At 50.7% G+C, this 26,525-nt stretch overlaps 8 protein-coding genes across 8 annotated transcripts; 3 read left to right on the forward strand and 5 right to left on the reverse strand.

The window, feature by feature from the left end:
- Nucleotides 1-269: 269 nt before the first annotated feature.
- Nucleotides 270-3,109, forward strand: ASPVEDRAFT_43040 (purine-cytosine permease family protein). The gene is made up of 8 exons (XM_040812741.1): nucleotides 270-370; nucleotides 461-563; nucleotides 759-1,227; nucleotides 1,285-1,438; nucleotides 1,497-1,569; nucleotides 1,617-1,730; nucleotides 1,792-2,506; nucleotides 2,603-3,109. Exons 3-8 carry the CDS (start codon nucleotides 760-762, stop codon nucleotides 2,684-2,686), a joined length of 1,608 nt encoding a protein of 535 aa, XP_040669328.1. The 5' UTR covers nucleotides 270-370; nucleotides 461-563; nucleotide 759; the 3' UTR covers nucleotides 2,687-3,109.
- Nucleotides 3,110-3,614: 505 nt separating this feature from the next.
- On the reverse strand, nucleotides 3,615-4,802 carry cox5b (cytochrome c oxidase subunit IV; the record flags this gene model as incomplete). Its single annotated transcript, XM_040807132.1, has 6 exons — nucleotides 3,615-3,715; nucleotides 3,779-3,869; nucleotides 3,932-4,032; nucleotides 4,099-4,257; nucleotides 4,496-4,549; nucleotides 4,712-4,802. 6 exons carry the CDS (start codon nucleotides 4,800-4,802, stop codon nucleotides 3,615-3,617), a joined length of 597 nt encoding a protein of 198 aa, XP_040669329.1.
- A 227-nt stretch (nucleotides 4,803-5,029) lies between these two features.
- Nucleotides 5,030-6,841, reverse strand: ASPVEDRAFT_43043 (SANT/Myb-like DNA-binding domain-containing protein). The gene is made up of 2 exons (XM_040812742.1): nucleotides 5,669-6,841; nucleotides 5,030-5,570 (listed from the first exon to the last, which is right to left on the reverse strand). Exons 1-2 carry the CDS (start codon nucleotides 6,542-6,544, stop codon nucleotides 5,451-5,453), a joined length of 996 nt encoding a protein of 331 aa, XP_040669330.1. The 5' UTR covers nucleotides 6,545-6,841; the 3' UTR covers nucleotides 5,030-5,450.
- A 1,076-nt stretch (nucleotides 6,842-7,917) lies between these two features.
- ASPVEDRAFT_739757 (uncharacterized protein) lies at nucleotides 7,918-8,602 on the reverse strand. The gene is made up of 2 exons (XM_040816230.1): nucleotides 8,085-8,602; nucleotides 7,918-8,007 (listed from the first exon to the last, which is right to left on the reverse strand). Exon 1 carries the CDS (start codon nucleotides 8,507-8,509, stop codon nucleotides 8,192-8,194), a length of 318 nt encoding a protein of 105 aa, XP_040669331.1. The 5' UTR covers nucleotides 8,510-8,602; the 3' UTR covers nucleotides 7,918-8,007; nucleotides 8,085-8,191.
- A 1,341-nt stretch (nucleotides 8,603-9,943) lies between these two features.
- prp8 (U4/U6-U5 snRNP complex subunit PRP8) lies at nucleotides 9,944-17,150 on the reverse strand (the record flags this gene model as incomplete). The annotated part of the gene is made up of 2 exons (XM_040817639.1): nucleotides 9,944-12,419; nucleotides 12,565-17,150. 2 exons carry the CDS (start codon nucleotides 17,148-17,150, stop codon nucleotides 9,944-9,946), a joined length of 7,062 nt encoding a protein of 2,353 aa, XP_040669332.1.
- A 477-nt stretch (nucleotides 17,151-17,627) lies between these two features.
- Nucleotides 17,628-18,377, forward strand: ASPVEDRAFT_30084 (60S ribosomal protein eL34; the record flags this gene model as incomplete). The annotated part of the gene is made up of 4 exons (XM_040810315.1): nucleotides 17,628-17,651; nucleotides 17,739-17,752; nucleotides 17,919-18,042; nucleotides 18,189-18,377. The coding sequence occupies 4 exons, from the start codon at nucleotides 17,628-17,630 to the stop codon at nucleotides 18,375-18,377; spliced, it is 351 nt and encodes a 116-aa protein (XP_040669333.1).
- Nucleotides 18,378-19,050: 673 nt separating this feature from the next.
- Nucleotides 19,051-20,467, forward strand: ASPVEDRAFT_30085 (uncharacterized protein; the record flags this gene model as incomplete). The annotated part of the gene is made up of 4 exons (XM_040810316.1): nucleotides 19,051-19,280; nucleotides 19,702-19,736; nucleotides 19,805-19,923; nucleotides 20,186-20,467. 4 exons carry the CDS (start codon nucleotides 19,051-19,053, stop codon nucleotides 20,465-20,467), a joined length of 666 nt encoding a protein of 221 aa, XP_040669334.1.
- A 2,822-nt stretch (nucleotides 20,468-23,289) lies between these two features.
- On the reverse strand, nucleotides 23,290-25,359 carry ASPVEDRAFT_43054 (uncharacterized protein). Its single transcript, XM_040812744.1, has one exon. It carries the CDS (start codon nucleotides 25,003-25,005, stop codon nucleotides 23,365-23,367), a length of 1,641 nt encoding a protein of 546 aa, XP_040669335.1. The 5' UTR covers nucleotides 25,006-25,359; the 3' UTR covers nucleotides 23,290-23,364.
- Nucleotides 25,360-26,525: the final 1,166 nt, after the last annotated feature.

Here is a 26,525-nt window from a genome sequence, read left to right on the forward strand (position 1 = left end):
GTGCTTGACCTGGTTATACCGAAGTTTGGGAATTCTCGATATTAGCAAGCAATCTGGGTCGCCTTAATTAGCACGCATGTTCGATGCCAGGATGGTGGCTCGGGAATTCGTCGGCAAGAAGTAATTAGACTTGAATGCGAAGTAATTCCAATTCCCAGCAGTTCCTAGTTGAGATGGTCCAAGAGGCGTCCGGTAAAAGAAAATCCGGTTGGGCGGGTTAATCTTTCATTTCTCGCGGAGCCGTTTCTTTTCTTCTTCCCCACCACTCTCGCCGTCAACGTCAACCTCGAGTCCAGCCTCGACTCTGTCCTTCATACCATTATAAGTGCTAGAGCCATCGTGCACTTTACAGCCCATTCGCCCTGTAGAGGTAAAATCACATTCTCCTGCAATACCCCACTACAATTCCCCGGCCCGATGATCATTACTGACTTTCAGCGGCCTTCGTTCGCGTTTCTAGGTCTCGCGCCTCTTCCCATCCAGTGTACTACTACCTCCCGTCTCCTCCGGAGTTGCCATGGCCATGATGAAGCCGAGTAGTATGGAGTTGTCCCTCGATCAAGGTATCTAGGTAACCTGCCTGCATGATGACCGGTGTTCGTCAATTGCGTGCCACCCCACTCTCCTGTCAGTGGCCGCAGTAGTCGTTCTGAGATCATACGGTTGAACTTGATCTGGATAATTCCAGCGAAAGAACTCATGCGCGCGAATATCCCCTTTTCTCGCTCGTGCGCGGATGCTAATCAAATCCATTCTAGCATGTCGTCGGGAAACGCCACGCCTACGCCCGCGGTAGACGGCACAGCCGTGAAGGAGAATGAAATTCGCTCGACAGCCGTATTTGGAGAAAACCAGACTTACAATGAGGAGGCGCTTGATAATTCCCGACGGGCAGGCGGCACGTCCGTGCCTCAACGACTTACGTATTATCTCAAAAAAGTCGAGGACCAACTGGTCGAGTACAGTCTCGAGGCTCGGGGGATAGAACGAGTGCAGGAGCACGAGCGCATCCCGAAATTATCCTGGATCTCGTATCTGCAGGTCTTTTTGCTCTGGATGTCAGTCAACCTGGCAGCGAATAATATCACGCTTGGGATGCTAGGCCCGGCTGTGTACGGCCTTAGCTTTCTGGACTCTGCTCTATGTGCTGTTTTCGGAGCGCTTGTTGGCTCGACGGCGTCCTCATGGATGGCTACTTGGGGCCCTATATCTGGAATTCGGACTATGGTTTGTTTTATGCTTGTTCAACAAAATGAAGTATGCTCGGTCTAATGGACTTTACAGGCCTTTGGGCGTTATACTATGGGATGGTGGCCTAGCAAACTTATCGTGATACTGAATCTCATTCAGATGATCGGATATTGCCTGATCAATTGTGTGGTTTGCGGGCAGATCCTCTCCGCTGTGTCCCCGAAGGGAAGTCTATCAGTTGCAGTGGGTATGGACATTTGGATTCTTTCTTATTCTACATCCAACGGTAACTAACCAAATAACAGGAATTGTGATCATCGCTGTCATTAGCTGGATTATCGCCACGTTTGGAATCCGAATTTTCCATTATTATGAACGGTAGGTCCATGTCTCCACACTTGATAACAGAGTGCTAAAATACGCAGCTTTGCATTCTTACCCCAAGTCATCGTGGTGTGCATTTTGTTCGGCGTATCTGGTTCAAAGTTTGACCTATCTACGCCATCTCAGGGAGACACTCGTACCATAGTCGGGAATCGGTGCGTTGTATATGATCTGCCGTTTTCAACTTTCCCCGAACTAACGGCACCCTGTCCTTAGACTTTCGTTCTTTTCTCTGTGTCTCAGTGCCGCGATCACCTATACACCACTAGCAGCCGATTTCTTTGTCTACTACCCTGAGCGCACATCCAGAATCAAGATCTTCTCGCTCTCGCTTTTTGGTCTCCTCACATCCTTCACCCTCGCCTTCCTCTGCGGGATTGGCCTCGCATCTGGCATAACCGCACACCCCGAATACGCAACCGCCTATGGCAATGGCCAAGGTGCGCTCATCGTCCAAGGTTTCAGCCCCCTCCATACCTTCGGTAATTTCTGCTCCGTGATTGTCGCCCTCGGCCTCATCGCCAACGCCATCGCACCGACCTACTCTGCGGGCGTCGACTTCCAAATTCTAGGCCGGTATGCTGAAAAAGTGCCCCGTGCGATCTGGAACACCTTCGGCGTCGTAATATACACCGTATGTGCCCTTGCGGGCCGCAGCCACCTCGCAGATATCTTCACCAACTTCCTCGCGCTTATGGGCTACTTCGTCGCGATCTGGCTCGCAATCGTCCTCGAGGAACGGTTCATCTTTCGCCGTGGAGGATCCGGAAACGGTTATAACTGGGCTGTCTGGGATGAACCGTCCAAGCACCCTGTTGGCATTGCGGCGCTGATTGCGTTCTTAGTTGGTTGGGCTGGTGCTATCCTATGTATGGCGCAGGTTTGGTATATTGGGCCTTTAGCGGGATTGGTGGGGGAGTATGGTGCTGATGTATGTTCTTTTTTTTTCCCGCACCTTTTCTCCAACATTTCAGCATATTCCCTCACGTTTCACATGTTTATTGTTCAATTAGCTAACAACCTCTAGATGGGTAACTACGTCGGGTTCTCATGGGCTGCCTTGGTCTACCCGCCTCTTCGATATATCGAACGGAGACGGTTCGGCCGGTAGATGCTCTCTACCCTGAGCACCGCCCAATATATAATAGAGCCGATACCTCATCAGTATAGCTGGGAGATTACGGCCTGTTGGGCGTTCATAACTCACCAGCAACATGATCCATTGAGCATTGAAGCAAGAGGCCATAGAAGATAAAAAAGAAAAGGACAGCTTTGCCCTGAGACCGGGGGTGAACCTTCCTTGGAGTTGGAGGTGACCTTAGACAAGGTTAAAGTTCAACCATCTAAGGTTCCAGGCTGGGTGCGCCTTCCCGGTTTCACTTGCGGCCCTTCCCGCCGTTGTTCCTGCCGGTTTGGTATAGATATATATAATTCGTATGAGCGTATTATAATGGAAACTACCTACGGCATGGTCGCATTTCCCCCTGTGTTTAGTAGTTACCCGATAGGACCGTTCAAGAAGAAATAGGCAGGGCCGATAGTGCTTGCCTTAAATGAGGCCTACTAACCTAGATAAGTCGTACCTTCCTGTTTTGATGGGTCTCCTCCCACGCGTACAGGGAAGGAGCTACCCTACATAGGTAAGATAAGGTAGATGGTCGAACCTTCCAAGTTCGGCTGTTTCCTGGCTGTAGCTATCTATTGAATGGAGTAGCACATCACGAGCAACATGAGTTCGTGCTGTCATAGAAAAAGAAAACTCTACAGGGACAAAAGGAATAACCACAGCTTTATTCATCTTCACTATTCTACAAGAGACAAATGCAAGAATTCAGCCAACAAAGATAAGAAATGCAGCCACATACTTAGTATAGGCATAGACGGGCATATTTTATACTTTGTCATCTAAATCCCCGACCCACAACACCGCATCTTATATCACATTGGGACGAAGGGGGTAAAAGGAAAATCGAGGGAGGGAATCAACTACCGCGCCATTATCAATCGACTCGTCGTACATGAAGTTCGATTAAAACCGTTTACCGGTACCAGTACTCGGGCTTGACGTAGTCGGCGAAAGTCTTGGGCTCCTCGTGGGGAGGGTGGTGGCCGTGACCGTGGTCGTCGTGACCGTGGTCATCTGGAAATTAATGTTAGTCTACATTCGTTCCAGTAAATAAGTAAGGTATCAGGTGCAACTCACGAGAGTGAGGGTCGTCAAGGGGACCGACGTAGTTGAGCTTGACGACGTTACCGCACTCGTTGCAGCGCTCGAGAGGACGCTCGCGAGAGACCTGTTATTACCGATTAGTGTCCGGCCTTGTGCATATTTGCTAGAGCATGTTTATGTTCTTACAGTGAGCCAGTTGACCTGGTGGGAGTCAGCAGGGAAACCGGTGCAACCAGCGTACTGCTCGTCACCGGCACCGTTGACGATGATGGGGTTGTCAAGAGTTCCTATCGTTCGCACATCAATTTAGATTCCTTCCCATCCGCACAACAAAATAGATAAACCAAGCGTACCCTTTCTGGAAGCATCAAGAGGCCTCATGTCGAAGATGTCAATTCCCTGCATCTTTCCGATAAGTTCGAGACGCTCAAGACCGGTAGCATGCTCGATGTCGGTAGGGACGGTACCGGGCTTGGCACCGGGGGGAACCAAGTCTTCTTCGGTCTTGATCTCTGTACGAAAAATGGATACCCGTTAGCATTTACAATTCCTCAATTACGTCAACGTTGGTAGGTTGGTGGGTTGGAAGCCGGAGCAGCGCGAGGTGGTGATAGGGAGGTAGGTGGGCGCTGGGAACTAGCAGAACACTCAATCGCAGCAGAAATTGCTCATAGTGTTGTATGCAGCTCGTATGTGATCGGTTGTGTGCAATTGGTGTTTATATAACGTCAGGTTCGGCAGGACACTAACCTTCGAAGGGAAGAATCTTGCCCTCCTGCTTGGGCTGCCACTTGCTCTGGTTGGCTAAATCAAAAGGATTCGTGTTAGTTACTGTACATGAGATGATAGTTGTTCTCCCAAATAGTAACAGGGTGCCAGCCATGTTCAATCGAGTCGCGAATGAGATATGGCATGATCCCGATCACCCATGGGGAGTTGAGTATTTTGGGGCTCGCAGTCACGTACAGCGGACGATGGAGGAGGAGAATGGGCGGACGGACAGGGCCCGGGTAGGGGCGCGCCTCGAAAGGGCGATAGCTGTGCGTTGGAAGAACATTGTCCTGCGCGAATGGATGCAATGGCCAACGGACAAGGCGTGGAGGTCTGGCAGAGAGGGAGTTTGGAGGTTGAGGTGAGTTTGAAGCCGCTTCGGCCCGTGGTCTGACCTGCGGTCACCGCCTTAGTCATCCACGCTCGATGATTGGTCACTGAGCTGTTACGGCTTTCCGGAAAAGCCCGTCTGGCAGATTACTGAATCCGGAACGCCAACCAGGGTTTAGGGCTTTCATATGCATCCATCATGCCAGCCGTCTTCACGTGCTATCAATTAGTATCAGCTATCGTCAGATCATTAAAGGGTTTGATAGAGTACCAGCCCATGACATTTAGGATTCCACAAGGCTAACAGATATCATACAATAACTTCACGCCTGCCATCCGGTCTAGAGCCATTGCTAGTAAAAAACTTGTGTCCTCCAAGTACGCCCTTTGTACAACCTGCCAAGAAAAGTAGGTCAAAGGGCAGAATAAGTAAAGATGAGCTAAAAAGAACGAAGGAGTGTAAGAAAGTAGTGATTACGTAGGAAAGGAAGAGAAAATGGGGTAGAAAAGAAGTGGTGGACGGGAATATGTGAATTGCTCGTGTCCATATGCGTGTCAATCCGTAAATTTCCATAACATCATCCATAACGCATAACAACTCTAGTCAGAGCTGTGTTGCTCTTTCTCGACAGGCTGCAGGTGTAAACCCATTGCCAACTTTTCCAGCAATTATGCGCCAGCGATCGTTTTCGTACTCTTGGATAGCCCGCCGCAGTCGTTGCACCTATCCATGCGTTAGAACACAGGTGGCATAAAAAAAAAAAACAAAAAAAACAAAAGAAATCTAGCCGCAAGAGAAAACGACGCAGCGAACTTGCTTACCATTTCATCACTCCAAGCCACATCTTTCGCCTTCAGTTTGGTGCAATAGCGGACCTGCAACGTGCCGCTTGTTCGACCAGGGAAAAAGTCGGCTATTTGCTTCCAAGTCAAGTTTTTATTTTCTTTTAATTCAACCAATAAAGCATCTTCCTCCGGAGTAAACTTAAGTTTGGGGCCGCGCGGTCGAGGCGCCGGGTCAGGCATCCCCGGTTGACCCACGACACTCGGTGGGCCAGACGGCAGCGGCGATGTCTCTATATTCATACCATGCCGCTCTGTAGCGCGAATCGAGGTGTGAGGGGGGAGATGGTGGTGGTGGTGATGTTGCGGTAGGCCCATATGGTCCGTTGGCCCAAAGCTGTGGCCTGGCATTGGATGATGGTGCTGCGAGGAATCCCCATGCACGGAGAAGAGCATTTCGGGAGAATGGGTTGCTTCCTCGGGCGCATCTGGTGGAAGGACTGGTAACTGTCTGATTCCATGGTCTGTGTTACCACCCTCTGGCTCGGTTTCGGAATGAGGTCTCTTCTTGCCACGCTGGACGGACGACGCGATGTCAAAGTTGGCAGTGGTGTACTGCACCGGGAGCTGACGGGGTAGCATTTGAGCCTGGTTGAGGACAACTGCTTGCGAGATATTGGGGACTGCGGACTGTGGTGTCGCGGTTGGAAGCACGGTCGCATTCGCATGGTGCTGCTCGAACGCTGCGCCCGAGTTTTCAGATGTGAACGAAGCGTCTGCTTGTTTCGCGTGTTGAATGTGTGGCTGCTGGGGGTGATAGACGAGCGTGCCTTCATGTTCCTCAGGTTTGCAGCTAGCATGTTGAGAGTAGTCAATGGCATAGTCTCGGTACGGATCCGCCAGCGTCGCGGACATACATCGGTGCTGCTAGAGCCTACAAGCCCCGGCAGTCTACCGAGCCGACTGTCGAATGGTTCTAAAAAGGTGTGGTAGGCAAATTGCCAAGGGACACTGTTGGTCGAGCAACAGTGAGCAGTATTAAAATGATAGTCGCGTCGTCCTGGGAAAGTGCTCGCTAGGCCAATATTTAGTCGACGTCTCGTTCTGGCGCCAGGTAGTTGTAATAAAGAGGAGCTGCGGTTGCCATGTACCAGATCACAACCCAAGCACCCCGGACTCGCCTTGGACCGAATCAAGATGGTACTTCCAACTCTACCTCCGCGTCAGAATAAAACAAGATAAGATATCGCAATACCGTAATTGGACCGACGAGGATATGTGGATCAGGTAGGGCAAAAGAATTTTCAGAGTAGAAAAACGAGAGGCTGGATTCAACTGGAAATCACAAACGCGCAATGCAACAGTCCCAAAGGAAGTGGGGAGGCGGGAGAGATGAGAGAGAGGGAGAGAGAGATGTGAGAGAAAACGAAGAGCGTATGTAAATACCAGGGTTGGCTTGTGCTCACCGGGGTCGGACGGACTTTGTAAGCTCCAAAAATACTAGGTTACCAAGACGCTTTGCACGTATTATTCTTCACCAGCCAAGCGTAGGATACGCTCAAACAGAGGTTGGGATTTGACCAGGTCTAAGCGGGAAGGGCTAAGTCTGAGGAAGGCCAGAGGCTTGAATTGTCCAAACGGCTCGTTAGCCGTAACCCAAATTGTGTCTATAAAAGTTGCAGAAATGGACTCGGAATCGAAGAAGATACGAAAGGGGGCTCGGGATGGACGGTAAAAAATGGAATGGGAAGCAGGGTCAGGATAGGGACAGAATATGCTGTGGTGCATGGGGGTAAAGTCCCTATGCAGCCCGTTAAATTCTGGACTGCGGTTGACAGCAGCCAAAGACTGGGAAGGAAGGATTCTGGAAAGAGACAAAGTATTCAGGGTAGGTCCAGAATTACAGACAAGGCATACGCAGCAAGTGATACATTGCCAGGACCAGAGAGATGAAGGTGGATAAATGAAGAGAAATCGCCCATTTGGTAGATCTGCACTCTGGTCAAGCTTAGCTTGCAAAGAGGGCCAGGATGGATTCAGACTCAGAGTACAACGGTCTTGCTTTTGGGATGCTGCTTGCGAGGCGATTTGATGGGATTCCTCACTATCATTTCGCACCCCCCCCAACGGGCTGTTCTGGTCCAACGCCAAGGCACGGCAGTCGCAGAAGGAAACAAAAATGATGGTCGGAAAAAAAGAGAAAAGATCGAAAAGGGTAAGAAAAAAAAGGAACTCCAAAGGCAGAAAGAGTGTGGCATGAAACGCTCAGCACGACAGAGAAGAGTCTCACTGGTAATCGTCCTTGGCTTGATTTCTTTGAACGCTATTCGTGATCAACATGAAGCGGGGGGAGATCCAAGCCCAATTCATTCGCACGTCTGGCAGTATTGAAGGTTAGCTCATTGGATACGAACGTGGAAAGAGGCTGGTGGGTTTCGGAGTCAAGGAATCAAACCTGCGGCTGGGCGTGCTTTAACTAGCTAAGGAATCCCACCCCTGTCAGGACATGGACCTGTCGTACGCCGTCGCAACAGCTCCACCGGCCAGAGACGCCAGGAGTGGCTAATCGGAAGCACCTGTCGGCGAGACACCCACGAGGGGAGGTGGGTGATGAGGATTATGCGAGACGAGGGCGCCGGTTGGAGGGGGTTGTGTCATCCTTTTGCCAGTGAGAGGTTCCAGCCTCCCCCATCTTTCCTTGAGTCTTGACTCGAGCAATGCATAGATGGAATAGGCGCGGGATCTCTCGAACAATGACCCAGAAGAGGGTCGCGCATAAACCGCACCTGCGTCGCGACTGATTGAGATGGGTCCGTACTCTGTAGGGATGAAGGGACAATGAACCCCGTTGTCTGTGGCGTCCTCAACTATATCGCGCATAGGAGTAGCGTGAGACTCTAACAGCAGCAATGCAACAACCCCCGTCTCTTCCTTTCCCTCTTCCTACCTCCGGAGTAAGTTGCCCGGCAATTACGATTTCCCCTGACAATTGGCGACAGTGAAACCACGATTCTCCCTACCAGCTTCATCTACTTGAGGAAAATTCCGTCGTGATAATCCGGCTTTTCAGCGCGAGAGCCTCGGGTCAATCTTGCCCCCAATTGTTCCAACTTCCAGTTTCTTGGGAGGAACAAGGACGCTCGCCTGACCCATAGGCTTTGACTTCCCCCTTCGACGAGGCCCGCGACAACGGTCGGACGGAGCAAACCAAATTCTAGTGTCCGAGCGTGTGTGGGTGGCGGGCGCAGCGAAAGATGGGATGGGTTGCTCCGAGCTCGAGCACCACCCTATCCTTCTTCTATGCCTAGTTTGGTCCAGGACGGAGCACCGTAACCCAAAGTGTATCACCATGTTGATTCCTAACAATCCAGCGAGGAGCGAGGCCGGTCGTCCGTCACCGAAGTTCGGTGGAAGGAGCGCAGTCATCAAGCAGGGCGAGCAGTAATTATCCCGTCCATTCGTGGCTCTCTGCCAGTTTGGAGCCAGCGTGGCTCTGACGGGGATGAGCTGTTGACAACTTGACTGAGGGAGGAACGAGGCTCCTAAATCGCCCAGTAGTGGACCAACCCCGGTATCTTGCAGTTGCAGTCATCAGCAGCCGTCCGTTCATTTTGCTCGATCGCGCGCTTTCTTTCTTTTCCTTCCTTGAGATTGTTTTCCATTTTCCGATTGAGTTTAAGTTTGTACCCCGAGCTTGAGCTGGGATTATGAGGCAATGGTGAAACGGGATAATCGCAACCCCCACGCATTTCGTTCGCTGGGCGAATGCAGGAAACGAACTAATGAAGTTGACCGAATTGTCAGGGATTGAGACTAGTATTGCCCATAAAAAGAGCCTTGAACGCGGCCAGAACTAGCTGCTGGCGGACCGATGCAATACGAGGGTCAGGGAAGATTCGATGCAGATTGAAGATGAAGGGTGTTGTGGGAAGAGTTCCAAGTTGGCTGGAACGCCAGAAAAAGAAACCCACTGTGGACTCCCCCCATCTGCATCTGCTATCCGTATCTAATTATTCCACATTCCTACTGGGATCGCTGGGGCTTTGCGTGAAACTTGGCCAAAAATAAATCATGACTTATAGAACTAGCTATGTAATGTACACATACAACCTGGCCGACTTCATTTCCGCGGCCTTTTCCTTCGCACGTCCGTAATATTGATCAAGATCGTCATAATGAAACAACATGCACGAAAGGGTTTATCACAAATGTATTATTGCAGGAAGCACGGAGAGTCAAAGAAAAAAAAAAAAAACCTTATGGTGAACGCAAAGGATAATGAAAACAATCAACGCCCGCCAACCCTCGCGTAACTTAAGCAAAGTTATCAGATCGATCAACCCAGATGTCCTCCAGTTCGGCGAAGTTCTGGAAGTGCAGAGGGCGATGCTGATCGTCGTAGAATCTGAGAGGCGTATCAATTTTGACATACACAGGGCGCTTCTCGACGCTTCCGTACGAGCTTCCCATGAAGCTGTAATTCCATAGGTTGTCTTCGGGAACGAGGAAATATCCACGAATCTTGTCACTGAGCAACAGCTGGCATTTCTCGCCCATGTTGGTCGAGAATCCCTGAGGCTGGTCGGACGTGGTATCACGGTTTTCAGCCCCCCACTTGTAACCCTGTGGGGTGAGCCCCCATGCCGCAAGGGAAACCGAGCCCGGTGTGAACGAGACAGTCATTGTCACCGTCTTCTTATCCCAAGACGAATGGGCATTCATGAGGCGGGAATGCTGAGTTACGTCCTGCGCCGTCATGTAAGGCGGCTCATTGCCGGAGATAGTGTGGATGACACCGAGTGGCTCCAAGCCGTTGAGATAATCGTGCTGCGGCAATTGATGCGGCAGTTGAACTTCGCGGGTATTACCGACCTGTGGGATCATGACGATTGTTCGAACTTCCTTCACCTGCTCGTTATCCGGTGGCGAGCTACCGTACAGGTATCCGGCCACCTGCACCCGAAGATCCGCAATCATGATGAATCGCTTGAGGATGTTCTTGGGCATGATGTACGTGTAACCCTCCTCGCGGATATCATCTGAAGAAACGTAGATATTGTTCGCCCTAGTGCGAAGATTGGACGTCGCGATCGCACGGGTACGCCACTCGGTCTTGGAGGCGAATGACTGTTGTTCATACTGAGACGTTGTAGTAACAATAATGTCTTCGCCACGGACATTCTGTGTCTTTGTGGTAACAGCTGTAAGCTGCTTCGCCTCCTCCTGCTGCTTCTCAATCTCTGCAGCTTGTTGTCGCTGCAACGATGGCGCACTGATTTCCATACCAAGAATGATATCTCGGACTTCACTGCTTGTCAAACTCTGAACGTTGACGTTGTTCTTCTTGCCGTAGTCGTTCAAAATCAAGTCACGCAGCTGCACTTCGACCTTCATCCAGTCCTCATCAGAAAGGGACGGCCAGATGTGATGCTCCAGGGTAATGACACTCTTATCGGGCCGCAAAATGATCTTCGCCTTGTCAATGTTAACGTGAAGAGCACGCAAGATCAAAATCAGTCTCGAGAAGGCAGTGTATGGCGAGATGGTCTTGAGCCATTCATCATAGAGGTTGAACAGAACCATCTGAGGCTCCGTTGCGCGCAAGATCATATCTGCGAGCTTCTCAACCTTCATAGCAGCCTGGAAAGGTAGCTGAAGCTCGGAAGCACGAATAGAGATGTTGGGGAAATCAAGGAGATGGACTTCGAGAGGATCAAGTAGACCCTTACGAGTAACAATGAGCTGCTTGGGTTGTTCTTCGACAGGCAAGGAACGGATAAGGGCAGCAACTTCTTCTGCTGTCTTCCACTTGGCAAGCTGACCGAGACGCTTCTGCCCGGCCCAGACACTGGTGTGGATAATTTTCAAGAACAGTTGCCCAGTTCTAGGATTGAAAATGAAGATGGCACCGTTGATAGGCTTGGTAGTAAGATTACCTTCGAAGGTCTTGTGGATGGTAACACGGTAGACGTTGGTATCATCGATAAACAGCTGAATCTGTGGACTGAAGAGCTCGGAGTAGTTTTGCGAGTTGAGGAATTCCTGGTTGCTTTCAGAGGCGTAGAGTTGGAGACCCTTCCGGATACGTTCCCTCAGCACATAGAGGGCAGGATTGGCCTTCATGATCTTCGCCATCGCCTGCTGAACAAGAGTCTTCAGACCAGGGAAGTACTGTCCGTACGCGGAGTATAGATTGTACGCAAGGTCAACTGCAACCATCAAACCCGTCGCAGATGGATAAATACTCATGCTGTCGGTGGTGTAGTCCAGGTACTTAGCACGAACGTATCGTTCGATGTCGTGAGAGTCGTAATCACCATATCGAAGTTGCACATCGAGCCAGAATTTGTTTGTCGTCGTCGGCTCGTATACGTCCTTTGTATCAAAGAGAATGGAGGGGCGGGTGACGTTCCACTTGTTGGTGGCGAAGAGCAAAATATCCGCACATGAACTGTTCATCTTGTAAGATTTACGTGGGTGGATAGTCTCCTTTTGAACCGCTTCGATGCCGAGTTGCTCGAGTTCCTGATCAAAGACCTGGCACAAATCCATGACTACAGACTCGTGAATCTTCTGCCACAAGTGAGCACGGAATATCTGGATCAAAGAGATCTTCAACGTAGGGATCTTTCCGTGCAAGAAGATACCAGTGAGATCCAGTTGCACCTGGAAACCGACATAGACATTGGCACGGTTGATGGTTGGGGACCACCAAAGGGTGAACCGACGGTTCGGGATCTGATTCAAACCAGATCGCTGGGCGTTTGTGAGCTTCTTGAATTTCATTGACCTATAGAAACGGTTAGTTGGGCCATGGTCGAAGTAATCACGTGATTAATTAGGGTTATGCCATGGCCGAATTTCGTCGAATTTCGACCATGGACGGTGCAAAAAAGGCCGGGAAAATGAAAATAAAGGAAAAAGGAAGCACGTACTCTTCGAAACCGCTCGCTCTTTCCCAAAACAGACCCTCCCAGGATGGGAAAGCCGTTGCCTTGAACAGGGTGTGCTCTAAAATGGTCTCAACACCACCCAGAGCCTGTATGACGTCGGTACGGTAAGCGTTCAGATTCCAAAGCTTTCCATCATGCCTTTGGCTAGTCCACCAGAAGGGATTGCTCTTCATGAGCTGATACTGTTTGAATTCAGCACGAAGACGGAATCCCTTGTCGAAACTGAGTGTGCTGCGATCCTTCTGGAACAGCGTGTTGATACGGGGCAGACCGCGGTCCCAGCTGTCTTCGAGATCCTCTAGGGTTAAGCGTCGGTTTTGCTGCTGGGCTTCCATACGCTTTTGGGAGTACTCCATCCATACTCGTTGTGAATCGATGAATTCTGCTTCCCAGGGTATGATGTACCTGAAGATATTCGGAATTAAGGTTTCCTCGTCATGTGACATACCGGCGCGGAAGTGGGTAATTCCGGTATCGGTCTGCTTTGACCACCGCTTGTCGCTTGCCGGGATGAGAATGTGAGAGCCCGAAATCATACCAAGACCTCCAAGTTCCTTGGGTGTGTAGAAGACAGCGGGGGGGAAACGGGACGGCATCTTGGAGTTCAGACCGATCTTGACACGAGTCTGGATCTTAGTCTCGCACTTGACGATTGTGTCTAGGAGGTTCACTGTAGACACCGCGGCTTCACGGTAGTAGGTGAAGAGCGCAATCAGAGCAGTATTCCACTTGTTTGCGATCTTGGTGAAGGTCGTCGAACCGGAGGACATGAGGATCTGTCGAATCCGGTTGTTGAACTTTTGAATATCCTCCTCAGTGACCTGGAGGAAGGCGTGTGCTGTGCGTTCTTTCGTCGAGTTGTCCACCAACGACCAAACGCTGTCCTTCACCGAGAACTCTTCGTTGAGATTGCGAGACTTGGGAAGGATCCGAACCTCGAAACCGGACATCGAGAACAGAAGGTTGGGGTTATCCTTGCTGTAGACGCTAGAGAATGTGTCATCCCAGTCAATCGTGGTGATGGACCGAGGAAGGCGGTTCTTAAGATCCCAGAAGACGGCACGACCCAGGTTGACATCGTGGCGCATCAAGCGCATACGGCAGTCTCGAGGCCAGCACTTCTTGTTCTTGTATCCAATAACGTTCTCGAAGTTCGGATCCGGGTTTTCTGTCAAAAATCGTTGAATCAAATCGCGTGATTCGTCTGCGTTGAAGCGGAAGAAGACCCAAATTTTGTCAACGTAGCGGGTATACAATCGGATTGGGTGTCGGGTTTCGGTTGCACGGTCCCGGAACTGTAAGAAGTCGTTGGGGCTTTGAGGAGGGCCAGCCATTTCGCTGGCTCTTTGCAAGCCAAGAAGCAGCAAATCAATCATCAGCCCGTAGAATTGGAAAACGAAGCCGGAGAACTGGAGACCACGAATCAAACCATAGCTGTTGGTGTGATTCATGTCCTTGTAGCTCAGCTGGACGTTGTTCTTAGAAGTGATGTAGTCAGCCAAGTTGTGGTCCATAACCAGACGAAGAAGTCGGTTCAGTAGAGTCAGGTCGATCTTCTCGTAGACCTTGGACAGTTCCGTCTCGATCATCACGTTTGTCTCCCCATCAGCAGTTTCCCAAACATTAGACAGATTGTTAATTCCTTGAGCCCACTTGTAGGTCAACAGAGGAGGAACTTCAGAATCAGAGGGTTTGATCCAAGCGGGGAACAGGTGGCGCTGTTCAGCCTGGTACCAAAGATACTGATCCAAATAGGCATCCGTAATTTTCTCGATGGGCTCGATATCATAAACGGGGTTGATGTTGTTGTAGTTGTCGTTCATGTCAATCCCAACTTCCTTGAAAGCACGCTGTGTAAGGAGGAAACGCTTAATCCTGGCTAATGTCGTTCCAGGAGAATCGTATGCCTGTTCAATAAGGGCCAATTCCTCACGCTGACTCTGGTTCAACCGTCCCTTGACAGAGTAGGACTCACGTAAACGCTCCAAAGCAAGAATCAAAATCTTTGTATCGTGCTTGTATGAAACACTGGGGAATGGGATTGGCGAAAACTTGCGAGACTCTAGCCAGTGCACCATTGTAGTGTAAATAGCCACAGCCTCTTCAGATGACACGTAGGGGCCGTCCTTGAGATAGTTGTGTTGCCGCTCTTGCTCGGCTTTGAGCCAAAGACGAGTCAGCCGACCCAAGTTCTTCTTCGCGACAGTCTTGTCTACCGTCGCGCCACGTCTAATTCTCTCACGGTTGTAATGCGCTACTGAAATCCACCAATCTGCCTTGCTCTTGACATATCGCAAAATGATGTTCTCGATAGGCGCAGGGAGGCCAGGGACCTTCCAAGGGATGTTACTCTTCCAGCACCTCCACGCTTCCGAAAGATGCTGTAGAACGGTGTTCACCTTATTCTGTTTGATCCCCTCGGGCATCATATCCATCAAATCAGCCATGACAGACGCACGGAGTTCAAGATCGAAATGAGACTCCACACGTTGCTTGGTGACTGTCTTGGCGACTCCCTTGCTGTGACGGCCTTCGAACTGACGAGAGAGCAAGTTTCCGAGCCATCTTTCAAGGAGGGGAATGATACCACGCATGAAGAAGAGCCAGACACGCCAGGCTGGGGCCCAGAAACCGCAACCAGGACCCTTGCCGACGGGTCCAGAGTTGAAACGGTAGTAGATGAGATGCTTCAAATCTTTGCAAGATCGGATCTGGTGCATCAACTTGTACTTGTATCGGTACATACCAGTCAGCTGTCCAACGTGGTTGAAAGCATAGAGGATACCATCGGCCAACTGGAAGGCGTCAATGTTACCCAGGCGGTATTGAACCTGGGCGTCGACAATCAGCTTCGTGAGGCGGAGAATTTCACGCATCAGGTGGAAAGCGTTTCCAAAACGAGACTTCTTTCGCTCCTTGGTTGTCAGAGTCTTGACAGGCTTCAAGTTGAAGTTGTAATCCAAGTGCAGGTATGTCAAATTCTTGCGGTGGATCAAGAGATTCAGCATGTTGAAACCTTGACGGCAGACCTGCAGACCAGCTTCAACCCAGTCGATTGTTGTCTGTTGGAAGAACTTGGTCGACTTCAGAGTCTTTAGAAGATCTTGTTTGCTTTGAGCCTTGGGCTTATTTTGGTGTAACTCGTTAAGCACGTATGTCTTGAGAAGCTTCTGGTATGACACGCGGACTTTGACGGGCTGACCCTGAGGGCAATGCTCCAAGTACCACTGCTTAACCAGAGGAACATCCTGCGCGCGAACCATCTTTCCAGATCGCTTATTGAACGGATGAGGAGCCCACCACAAGGCGATGGCGGACGCGGTCTCAGGGGTGTAGAGATCTTCATCCGCGAAGAATGGCTCAACCTCCTCGGGAAGCTCAAAGTCATCCTCATTTTGTCCATGTCCAAATATCTCATCCTCGTGGCTAATTGAAATGTTTTTGGGCGCGACGGAACGGGAAGAGATCGGGTTGATGACAGGGTCGAAGTAGAAAGCAGGAAGGTTGGGATCGTCGGTCCGGACATATACGACTTGCGGGTGGGAGTACCAAGAAATTTTGACGCTTCTTGGGAGTGTATTATACAGGAAGGGATAAGCGACTCGGTATTCTGTTCGGATTGGCGCGCGGAAGATGATACGGTCGATTGCGTTGAACTCGCTAAAGTCCTCGTCATTAGGATCAATGTCCTTGTACAGAGGTTCGAAGCGAGGACCACCAGGAATAGCGACGTTTAGCGCCTTCGCGGTGAGGAAACTGTTCAAATCGAACATATGAAAGTAGTTTTTGTCGACCACATCACTCAGAAGCTGGTGACTTAATCGATAAAGGGTGGCCATTTGTGGAAGATCCAAGTTCCACTTCCTATAGCTCGGTCCATTTACATGGGGCGTATCAAGAAGCGGTCGGTGGTCGTAGAGCCATTCGTAGACGGGCCCATCTTCAGACTCATCAAGTTCCATCTGAATAGGCTCTAGCGGCTCAACGTCCTCGATATTCTCTGACCACGACAGCGGAGGTTCTTCATCATCAAACGGAGGGAATCGCATGCGCTTGAAGTGTCTTCGGTCACTCTTCTCTCTTCGCATACACACCCACATCGTCGCCCACTGGGCATGGAACACGGGCTCAATAACTCTCGGCGTCTCATTAACAAGAGTAAGGCACCCGTTGACGTGGTACAAAACCTTCACCTCCCTTGTAGATTCCCAGGGCATAGGCATGTTCTCGAGTAGTTTCAGGACAGCATGAGGCATGAACTTGAGGGCACCGAGATAGCTGCGCTTCTCGTTGGTGAATTTTTTCTGAGACACATCGCCAATGTCCCTTACGATCTTGCGGAGATGCTCCGGGGGCATATCAGCCTTCTGTGATTCAACAAACCCGCCCTTTCTCTTCTCTCCAAACCGGTTCCGTTGTGTCCGCAACCATTCCGTCTTCTTCTGTGCAAATTTCGCGACGGTCGGGTCGGCGGGCGGCTGGTAGCCCGGAGGAGGTGGCGCCAAAGGCATTGAGGGCGGCGCTGACGCACCCCATCCTGGAGGAGGGGGAGGAGGCAGCGAAGCCATCGCGATTGACGTGATTGAGGAGTAACACTGGGTTGTCTCTGGGGTTGACGTGCAGTCGCGTCAAGACTCAAGCCGGGGAAAAGATCCTGCCGACCGGATTCATCAGTCAGGATATGCGGAGGGGATAGGAAAGATATGATAAATCGTGTCGGAAAGCAAGTGCAAGATTATTAAGAAAGAAAACAAACTCCAGGACAGTCCCCTTCCCACGACAACGATGGAAGACGATTCTTTCTTCACGTCGGGCTCCTTTCTCGCGATGCAAGCTCGAAAAGAGGTGGCGGCTCGAACTCTTGGCACACTAGTCCGTAAGCGGACTTAGCGCGCTCTCGCCAAAAAGGCGCTAGCGCGGCCTCTGAGGGCTCCGAGAAACCCACACAAATCCAGACGATTGCAAGAATTCTACGAGGTTCACGACGACAACCGACGACGACGCCAATATCTTGACCACCCCTGCCAGGTTCAAGCACAGTCAAAATGCCTAACAACAGACTGCAATACGTGAGTATTTTAGCCGTTATTTTTATTTACTGTCGAGTTATATCGAAACAAAAATGAATGCTAATTGAACCTTTTTCTTCTTTTCAGCGCCGCCGGAACCCGTACGTTTTGAAACCCCTCTCCCAACGTTTTATCGTGCCCAGTCGTATCCGTCTCTACGATACAATGATGCGAATTTTTGAATTGTGATCGGATTGGATATGATGTGGCCTTTTTTTTTTTTGAGGATTTCGCACGAACAGGATATTGATGGATTTTCGCACACAGGTACAACACACGGTCCAACCGCGTTCGCATCGTCAAGACCCCCGGCGGCGAGCTGCGATACCAGCACATCAAGAAGCAGGGTACCGCTCCCAAGTGCGGTGACTGTGGCATCAAGCTCCCCGGTGTGAGTACCCGAGTCCCCCGAATTTTCGTTCGCTGGAATGTTCGCTTCACGAGCGGGAGGAGGAAAAAGCGTCGAGAGGATGGCGTCCACAGTAACAAAATAAGCCTGGAACAATGAGACTGACGGTCACTTTTTCTTTTCTTCAGGTCCCCGCCCTCCGTCCCCGCGAGTACGCCCAGATCTCGCGTCCCAAGAAGAACGTCAGCCGTGCCTACGGTGGTTCCCGCTGCGCTGGCTGCGTCAAGGACCGCATTGTCCGTGCTTTCCTGATTGAGGAGCAGAAGATCGTCAAGAAGGTGCTCAAGGAGTCTCAGCAGAAGGCCGGCAAGCGCTAAAGGGTTGCATATCAAAGCTCGGTGTTTTGTGTTTAGTGGAAAGCAATCAATCATGCAAAAATAAAATTTGACTGGGTATGGTTCTTTTTGTGAACACTAGTGCGGCTAGAAATGTCGTAGCTATTCGACGAATACACTTTTCATGACAGTCTTCCAAGTATCATGATCTTGTCCGAAACAAAACTACCTCGAGACCGAGCAGGCTGGGGCCAATATGTACATTCCTAAGTCTTTGGTTCTTCGCCCTTGATTCCAAGCTCCCAGCACTCATACTTATCTAAACTGTAGAGCTTCACGCAGAGTAGGTCAAACCAATCCATAATTCAGCCCAGTCCCATGGAGTTATATCCATAGCCATCTTAGTGTCATACAGCAGTGATCCCTTACATCTCGGCCCTGATCCCAGTCCTAGGCCCAGTCTCATGGTACGCCATTCCTAAAGTCTGAGACCCTGTCATCAGATTGGACAGGGACGATGCGCAAGAGGCCCCTAGTAGTAGGTAGTGCAGCTAAAAGTAAAACAGTCGACAACCCTCGGTGCTTAAACCTCTACAGATGCATGTCACGTAGACAAATGATACCTTCCCCTCGTTCCTCTAAGCTTCATTAGAAATCCAATCCGCAGGGCCAAATTCGCCACCAAACGCCGCATCGTCAAACGAAACGAACATCCATGGGCCCCGAACGCACCAGAAAGGGCCTTTGTGTGGGTGAAGAAAGAATAAGCAACGAACCGACTAGCCTAACAGTTAAGTACCCAAACCGCACTGGGGCTACTCAGCCAAAGTACGAGGCACCCCAGCGTCCCGAGGCGAATGGTGACTGGGGAGAAGAAATTGCTCGATCGATGCGAGCCTTAAACGATGTGGAGTTGTATGGATATCCAAAACTACAAAGTACGAGGTTAGATCAAAACACCGGCTGACAGAGTAGTGCTTCTGGTGATTTGAGTTTCTGGGTAGGGAAATGTCCAGGATCGGATCTGAGCTCTGAGAGTATTCTCGGCGTGGAAGGAGGCTGCTACTATGATCTGAAGGAAAGAGAATAGAGTCAACTAATATGCATACCATAAATCACGCCTCGAGGCCAGGCATGGAAGTGGTGGAAAGGAAAGCTGATCAGTCGGAAGTACCGTTCAGCTCCACACGTTCGTTCATTTAAACGAGATACCTAGTTGGTCGAGGCATCGGACGAACCGATCCGTAGAAACTGATGATCCATGATCGTTCTGCTCGTCGCCGTATCGGGAAAGTAGAGAGTGAGGTTCCTCGCCTTCCGGCGTTCGCAGCCGCCCACCCTAAAAGTCTTGTTGCCCGCCGTGCAGGTCGCTAGAAAGGGGCCCGCTCGGCCCTTGGGTCAGTAAGTATCCGAGGTGTATAGGCATTGTGGTGGGGATCGGGGCGCTGATTTGCTCACTTCCGATGCAGGGAATTCTGGTTGGGGTTTTTATACTTCTATTCGCCAGTTCAAGGGCCTACAAGGACTCAATGACAACCAATGGGAGGTTGTGGTTCTGGAGGGGTATAAACAACCCAGAAGAGCGTCGGTATGTTCCAAGGAGCTTGGACTGAAGGTGGGAAGAGGTCGGGGAGATCATCGAGAGACATGTTCAGTTGCTCAGTCCGAGGAGGGAAGGCACGAGTTGACATCTCCGCGGGGCCGGATTCTGACGCACATCACACTCGGTCCTTCCCTGTGTACCGAACACTGTACGATCTGTGGGTAGCCTACTGAGCGGTGAGCTGTGGCACATTTTCATCCTTCCCAGAGCATTAATCGATGGAGGCTGACGTCTAAAAGTACTGCAGGCAGCGAATATGCTTCAGGCAAACAGAGCGCTAACAAATCGCACTCAGAGCGTCGCAGCAGATTATCTCGTGCCATTCCAGCATGGCGGTAGGGATCTGAGATCAGGCAAAATTGACGGGGTTGTCACTGGGACCGAAATGACAGATAATGTCATGCACGTCGGAACCAAGTCACACTGGGACGCCAAAAAAGAAACAGAATCAACCAAGGGAGCCCGGAAAAAGTACGACTGTGGCCGAAGCGGCGAATTCCGATGGCTGCCTTGGAAACTACCTAATTAGATTGGCAATATAGTGGCGTTCGAGAAGAGAACGGATGTACGGCGGCAGTCGAGTACGTCCCGTTCTGGCTCTGGGTGATTGGCGAGGGCAGAAATTCAATACGTTTGGTATGAATCTGCTCAAACCGACTGCAATATCGAAGCTATCCAGAGTTACTATGAGTATGGCACAAAGACGAGGGCTGCTCTATATCCGAAATATCGCCCACTGAATCGCTCTCAGTCACAATTGAGTGTGATTCTTCCGGACGGGACGTTGATGCAACGGCACGGCCCGCTTAGCTGATTCCGAAGGGCGCAATTAAGCGAAAACACATTGGAAACGCCACTGGCAAGACCGAGATGAAGTTCTTTCGCCAGATATGACCGTACTTTCGCCGCTCCGCAGGACGAAATCCCCGTTACGCGCTGCCATATTCACACAGTCATTGCTGGACGACGCGGAGATGATGATAAAATGCATTAAGCACTAGTCTCTTGCACGAGCCTTCATTGACTCAGTGTTCCACATTGCGTTTACGAGTCATAAATGCATACTAGTCATAGACTTACTGTCTTCAGGGAATGACCGGGTCAAAAAGGTGTAGTGGTACGGGCATGAGGTTGATATAGCCTGGGGCCAACCATTGGATGGCAAATTTTTCCAGCCAAGCTCTGAGGGAGCAAAGTAGCACGTACCAAGTACCTACAGGAGCTGACAGCGAAATCCCTCTCGTGCGGCGGCTAACTTGGAAATCTGCTGCTAACTTGCTGGAGCAACGGGCTTGGGCCATTTGCATGCAGGCTGCCATTGACACTACCATCTTGGCAGCATTAGGGCTCTGCGGGCCGAAGGTGTCATCTCCCCCTCTAGGGTCCCTTGGGACTTTCTTCATGGGTCCGTGATGGATACTCTGCTTTGTTTCTTTGTTCGACTTGCCGAAGCGCTGATGCCGGCCTTTGTCCGGCTTTCAGGCTGATAATGATCATCTCATTGTGAAGAAATAGCCAACTATTTTGTGATCCAAACAGCACCCTCGCTCAAGTCCCTCCCATGTACTCCCCAAAGAGGCAGGAGTAAGCAACAGCCGAGTTGCCTGCGCACTGACACCCTCAAAATCGACAATTCAGACCATCAGCCACTCTCCTCCACGAACCAGGCATTCCTTGTTGTCCCTGCTGCTCCCAACCCCGACCTTTCATCCGCCAACCAAACGTCCCAACACCACCCACCAGCAGCGTCAGGCCATCCATTTTGACCATCATCCGCTTTCTGATTCGAGTAAGGGGGGCCGGAATCACAGCCAATTTGTCAATCACGAGGATTAGCAGAAAAATAAAATAATTAAGCCAGGCGGTTCTATCCCGCCTTCGGTGTTAACACTTATCGCTGGCAGGGTGGCGGCTGCCGACCATCAACAGCCAAGTTGAACCAATCGCTATTGGGGGCAGAGCACTATCAAATGGGAAGGACGACTTAATACCCCGATGGCGAAGAGACTGCCCGACTGGATGCCTTGAATCAAAGCTCACGGGCTGAAGAACCCCGACGCGAACCCTGGCTCTTAATGCCTGGCAGGCTGTCGTAGTAGTCCTAGTGCCCTATGCAGAGCTGACGGGAGGCTGTAGCTCGCCTGGGAACAAAGCCTAATATAGGTACTCCGGGTCATTATGTTCTTCGCATGTTCCTTCTTGTACCTTACAGCTTATATATATCAACACCAAGACGGCCCGACACCTCAGTTACAACCCATGTAAAACATATCTGTAACGAGAGCTAGTCGGTTTCATGGGACCCAACCCGGGCGCTCGAATTCATTATCTCGATCAGACCCGACATACTGACTGACCGATAGAAAGGAAGAGGGCACCCGATAACACCCAGCCTCCAATTTTAGCCGTTGTTCCAGCGAAAACGAATCCTTCTCTTTACTTTTTCCGTTTCCCTTTTCCCTAATCCAATAAAAATAAAAGGTTAAATAGAAAATAAATAAAATAAATAGGTAATTATAATTATTTGTTACCCTCAGGCAGCTTGCGTGGCTAGCGAAGTAAGTACTCTGCAGTCCCTCTGGAGCTGGAGGTACCTAGACAAGGCCCAGACTCGCCCTCTCCCCTCCCTCGTTCGCATCGAAATTCCATACGCCCAGACTACAGACTACAGATCGTCAAGCCAGGACCCTTGAATAATAATGTCTTTTTTTTCTCCGTATGTACGTCTCTGTGTGTATATATATATGTATGTATGTAATACATAACAGGGTCTCTGGCTGCTGTGCTAGTAGGCCCCGGAAAATAGGAAATAAAATCAAGATAGATCACAGGCCGGATTGAAATATTAGCGAGGGAGAAATAAATGGACAGGGATGATAATGACGATGGTGATGATAATTATGCATATCGATGAATGAGAGCAGAAGAAGACACGGAAGGAGGGGGAGAAGAAAAAGAAGGAGGGAAAACAGATCCCGAAGAGTCACACTCGCGCTTGACTTTGCGTGTCCTGCCAGTGTCAGTGTCAGTGCTGTTAGAAGTTAGCTGGGATTTCTCGGGATTCAAGATGATGCTTTCTTTTTCCTTCTAGATTGGGCGTCGTGGAAAGAGAGAGAGAGAGAGAGAGAGAGTGCGTGTGAAGAATGATGGACTGAATCATAATGGTCATGCTCATACTCGTAACGCCGTCAAGAACCGAGACTACGTAAGGACAGACTGCTACACTAAGTTATCGAACATCAGGTATCCTAACGTACATACATTTCCACCGTATTATTAGCTCGTTTCGGCTCGTTTTGTTTCGCGAAGGTCATCTCATCTCATCGAAATGCTGCTTTTCGGCAGAGCTAACTGGGTGAATAGATAATCCGCAGAGCAGAAAAGAGCAGGGGGGTAGATGCGTCCACGCGGACACTTTATTATAAGTTATAGCCCAACCTGAAGATCTGACGCCGAGATCTCGGAGACAGAAAAGGGCGAATGGACGCCTCCCATCCCCATAAACCCGGTATCAAAGACGAGGCAATCTGAGCTGGGCCCCGCCATGTCGCAATAAATAGGAGTTGGGGCGACGGTCGTGCAGGGGGCAGCGTTAGCACAGCCAACAAAGTTGCCTAGATTAAAGCTCTGGACGGCCGGGGGGCGTGGCATTCGGCCTGTGGTGGACGTCGTTCCTCCTGCATTGACGGGTGACAACACCGTCGTTCCTGCTGCTGGAGTGGTTGTTGTTGCTGTTGTTGCTGCTGTTGCTGCTGTCATGGGTGATGTTGGGTGGAGATACTGGGCGTGCAGGAAGTCTTTGGGAAGGCGTCGCTGTTGTTGCAATTGTTGTTGGTGAGAGTAGTTTTGAAGACTTCGAAGATGGTGAAACTGTTGCTGTTGGCGATATGCGCGTTCTCGCCGGTATTCCTCCAGGCTCATGTTATTCATGTTGTGGGCGAGGCCTCGATACTTCGCGGTGATTTTAGTTGCTTTACCCCCCTTGGCTCCAGAGCGCTGACGCTGAGGGGCTGGAGGATCTGACACCGCAGACTTTTTGTAATTTGTCTGTTTTCTATACCGGGTTGTAGATTGGATGCCGTTCTCTGCTGCATCATCCGTCAAGCGCCAATAGTTGACGGGCTTCTTCCCTGGGACGGGATCTTCTCGAACAGCTTCGAAACCCTGCCATATCTCCGGGGTCAGCAGAGCCACCGAAATCATAGAAATAATTATACTTACGGCATTCATCGACAAGTTGTGACGGATGCTGTTTTGCCAACCCTTCGAGCCCGGATCCCTCCCCTTGGCCGTGTTCTTCTCAAACCATTGGTAGATACCCTGAAGGGGCAGTTTCTTCCCGGGTGCAGCATCGAGCGCATCGAAGATGAGTTGCGAGTATGGAGGATCTGCACTGGTCTCCTCCGTTTCCTCCGGATTCGCTGGTGGTGCGGCTTCGCGATCCGCCTTAAGCTTGATGGGCGGTGGGCTCAACACGCCTAATGGAAGCGCGTGGTATGGAGCGCTGGTCGACGTGGGCGATAACCCTGTTGTCATCGTAGGATTCGCCGGCGGAGAAGGCGCTTGCGAGTGCGGGGTGAAACTAGGTCCAACAGAGTATGAGGGAGCCTTGTACAAGGAGAAGAATGACGGAGGCACCTCTGGGGACTCAGCGTGTACCCAATTCGACATATCCTTGCCAGCGGGGAGGCGCCGCATCTCAGGCCTCAATTGCCTCGATGAAGAATATCCAGGGGCCATCGGTGGCCCAGACAGTTCAGGGACGTGGCCGCCCGTACTGGGGATTATACGGGGGAGGCCATCTGATGGAGGCTCGATTGGTGACTGCGGGTGGGAAGAAAACAGAGAGCAGCTCATCGCTGGCTCGACACCCCATGGTTGTTGTTGCTGATGATAAGGTATCTTTGCATCTGGGCTGCTTGAGCTGGAATCAGACCAGCTGTCGAAGATAGACGGAGGAGTCTCTGGCGTCCTGGAGCTGGAGCTAGACGGGAGGTGGTGGTAGAGGTCGCGATTGAAGGAGGACTGGTCTAGCATAGAGCCACAAGTAGAGATGGAACGGTTCATCTTGGGCGTTCCACAGGAGTATGGACAAGGCTGCAAAGGCCAATTGAAGAATTAAGATGGGGGGATATCAGAAATTGGCTGCCGGGGGAAGCATATAAGACGCCTGGAGAAGCAGGAAAAACATGCCTGAAGATCACAAGGCGCCCATCAGGCGAGAACAAGACAAGGCTGCAAGACTGCAAAGGATCAAATAGACCCAGAAGTACTGGAAACGACTGCAGGTGCTCAGTAGTACCTTAAAGGCCCTACGTGTGACCATTGAATTAACAAGGATGCACAGCTATTGTACATAGTTGACTTGCAAGCCCACCGCCAGCTCAGACAGAAACAGAAAACGGAAACTGCTCTTTTTCCTCCTCCTCCTCCTCCTCCTCCTCCTCCTCCTCCTCCTCCTTCTTCTTCTTCTTCTCTTTCTCCTTCTCCTTCTCCTTCTCCTTCTCCTTCTCCTTCTGCAAACAGCCTACATCGTGCAGAGTGCAGAGCGCAGTTCTTTGATGCCTTCTTCCTCCCTAAACAAACAAACTCGCATCGTCCCAGTCCACTGGTTTTTGAAGCTCGAGGATTGGACAGATCTGTTGTTTCTTTTTTTCTCAGATTCAACTAAAAATAAGCCTGCTGGTAGTCGCCTAGAAGGGAAAAGAGCGGTTGTTTTGGGGTTGTCTTCGCTGGTTCTGCCTCCGTTATTGCGGGACTGCGTTTTCGCCAGGTTGTGAAACGCGATCATGCTCACATGTGGCCAATGGCTCCAGTGATTTCCGCGAGAGGCTGGATATTGTGTTACAGGAAGGCCTGCGAGCTTTTGCGACGGGTTTACTTGACAAGAGCCTACGTACAGATGCTAGACAGACCGGGATTCAGCCCCTGGTTAGTACAGGGACCGGCCGCCTGCAGCAAGCGCTGTTGCTCATCCCATGGTACTGGCTAGATCCTTAGGATTCAACTAGGATTCTAGGCAAAACGCTTCTGGAACTGACCTCATGCGTTTCCACTCGTCTGTCCCCCAAAAGACGGCGCTTCCAATGCATCCCGCAGACCCAGTGCCTTCTCCCGCTTTCCCCGACCAGCCGGAGCTCCGGAACAGACGTGCAGACAGCATGGTAGTACGGGGACGGATTGGCCCCATTAACCCCTAGAGGCAAGGGAAAAAAAGTATTAAAAATCTCTTGCGAAGCCTAGGTGACCGATATCGGCGAAACAAAGTACGCATTGCCAGATCGTGGGGTGGCTTGGGCCAAGAGTCTGGTGAACGACTGAAGGAGTGTTATAAGAGAGAGGAGGAAATAAGCATTCTATATTCGCCGCCGAGAACGCGGGAACCTTGATATGTAAGTCTTTTTTCGGCTTCTGTATCTGATATCATATGTCATGCTCCCCCGTGAGTCTGGTACCCAATCTTCTTGTTGATGGATAATGTTTCTAGTCCAATAGCAGCGCCAATTGTCCTTCTGCTGTGCGGGAAGCGCGAAGTACCGCGAAGTACCGCAACAAACGCTCGGAGCTGCAAGGGCTATTCTCGAGCC

This window comes from Aspergillus versicolor (assembly GCF_001890125.1).
Source record: "Aspergillus versicolor CBS 583.65 unplaced genomic scaffold ASPVEscaffold_6, whole genome shotgun sequence".
In the NCBI taxonomy this organism is placed as follows: domain Eukaryota; kingdom Fungi; phylum Ascomycota; class Eurotiomycetes; order Eurotiales; family Aspergillaceae; genus Aspergillus; species Aspergillus versicolor.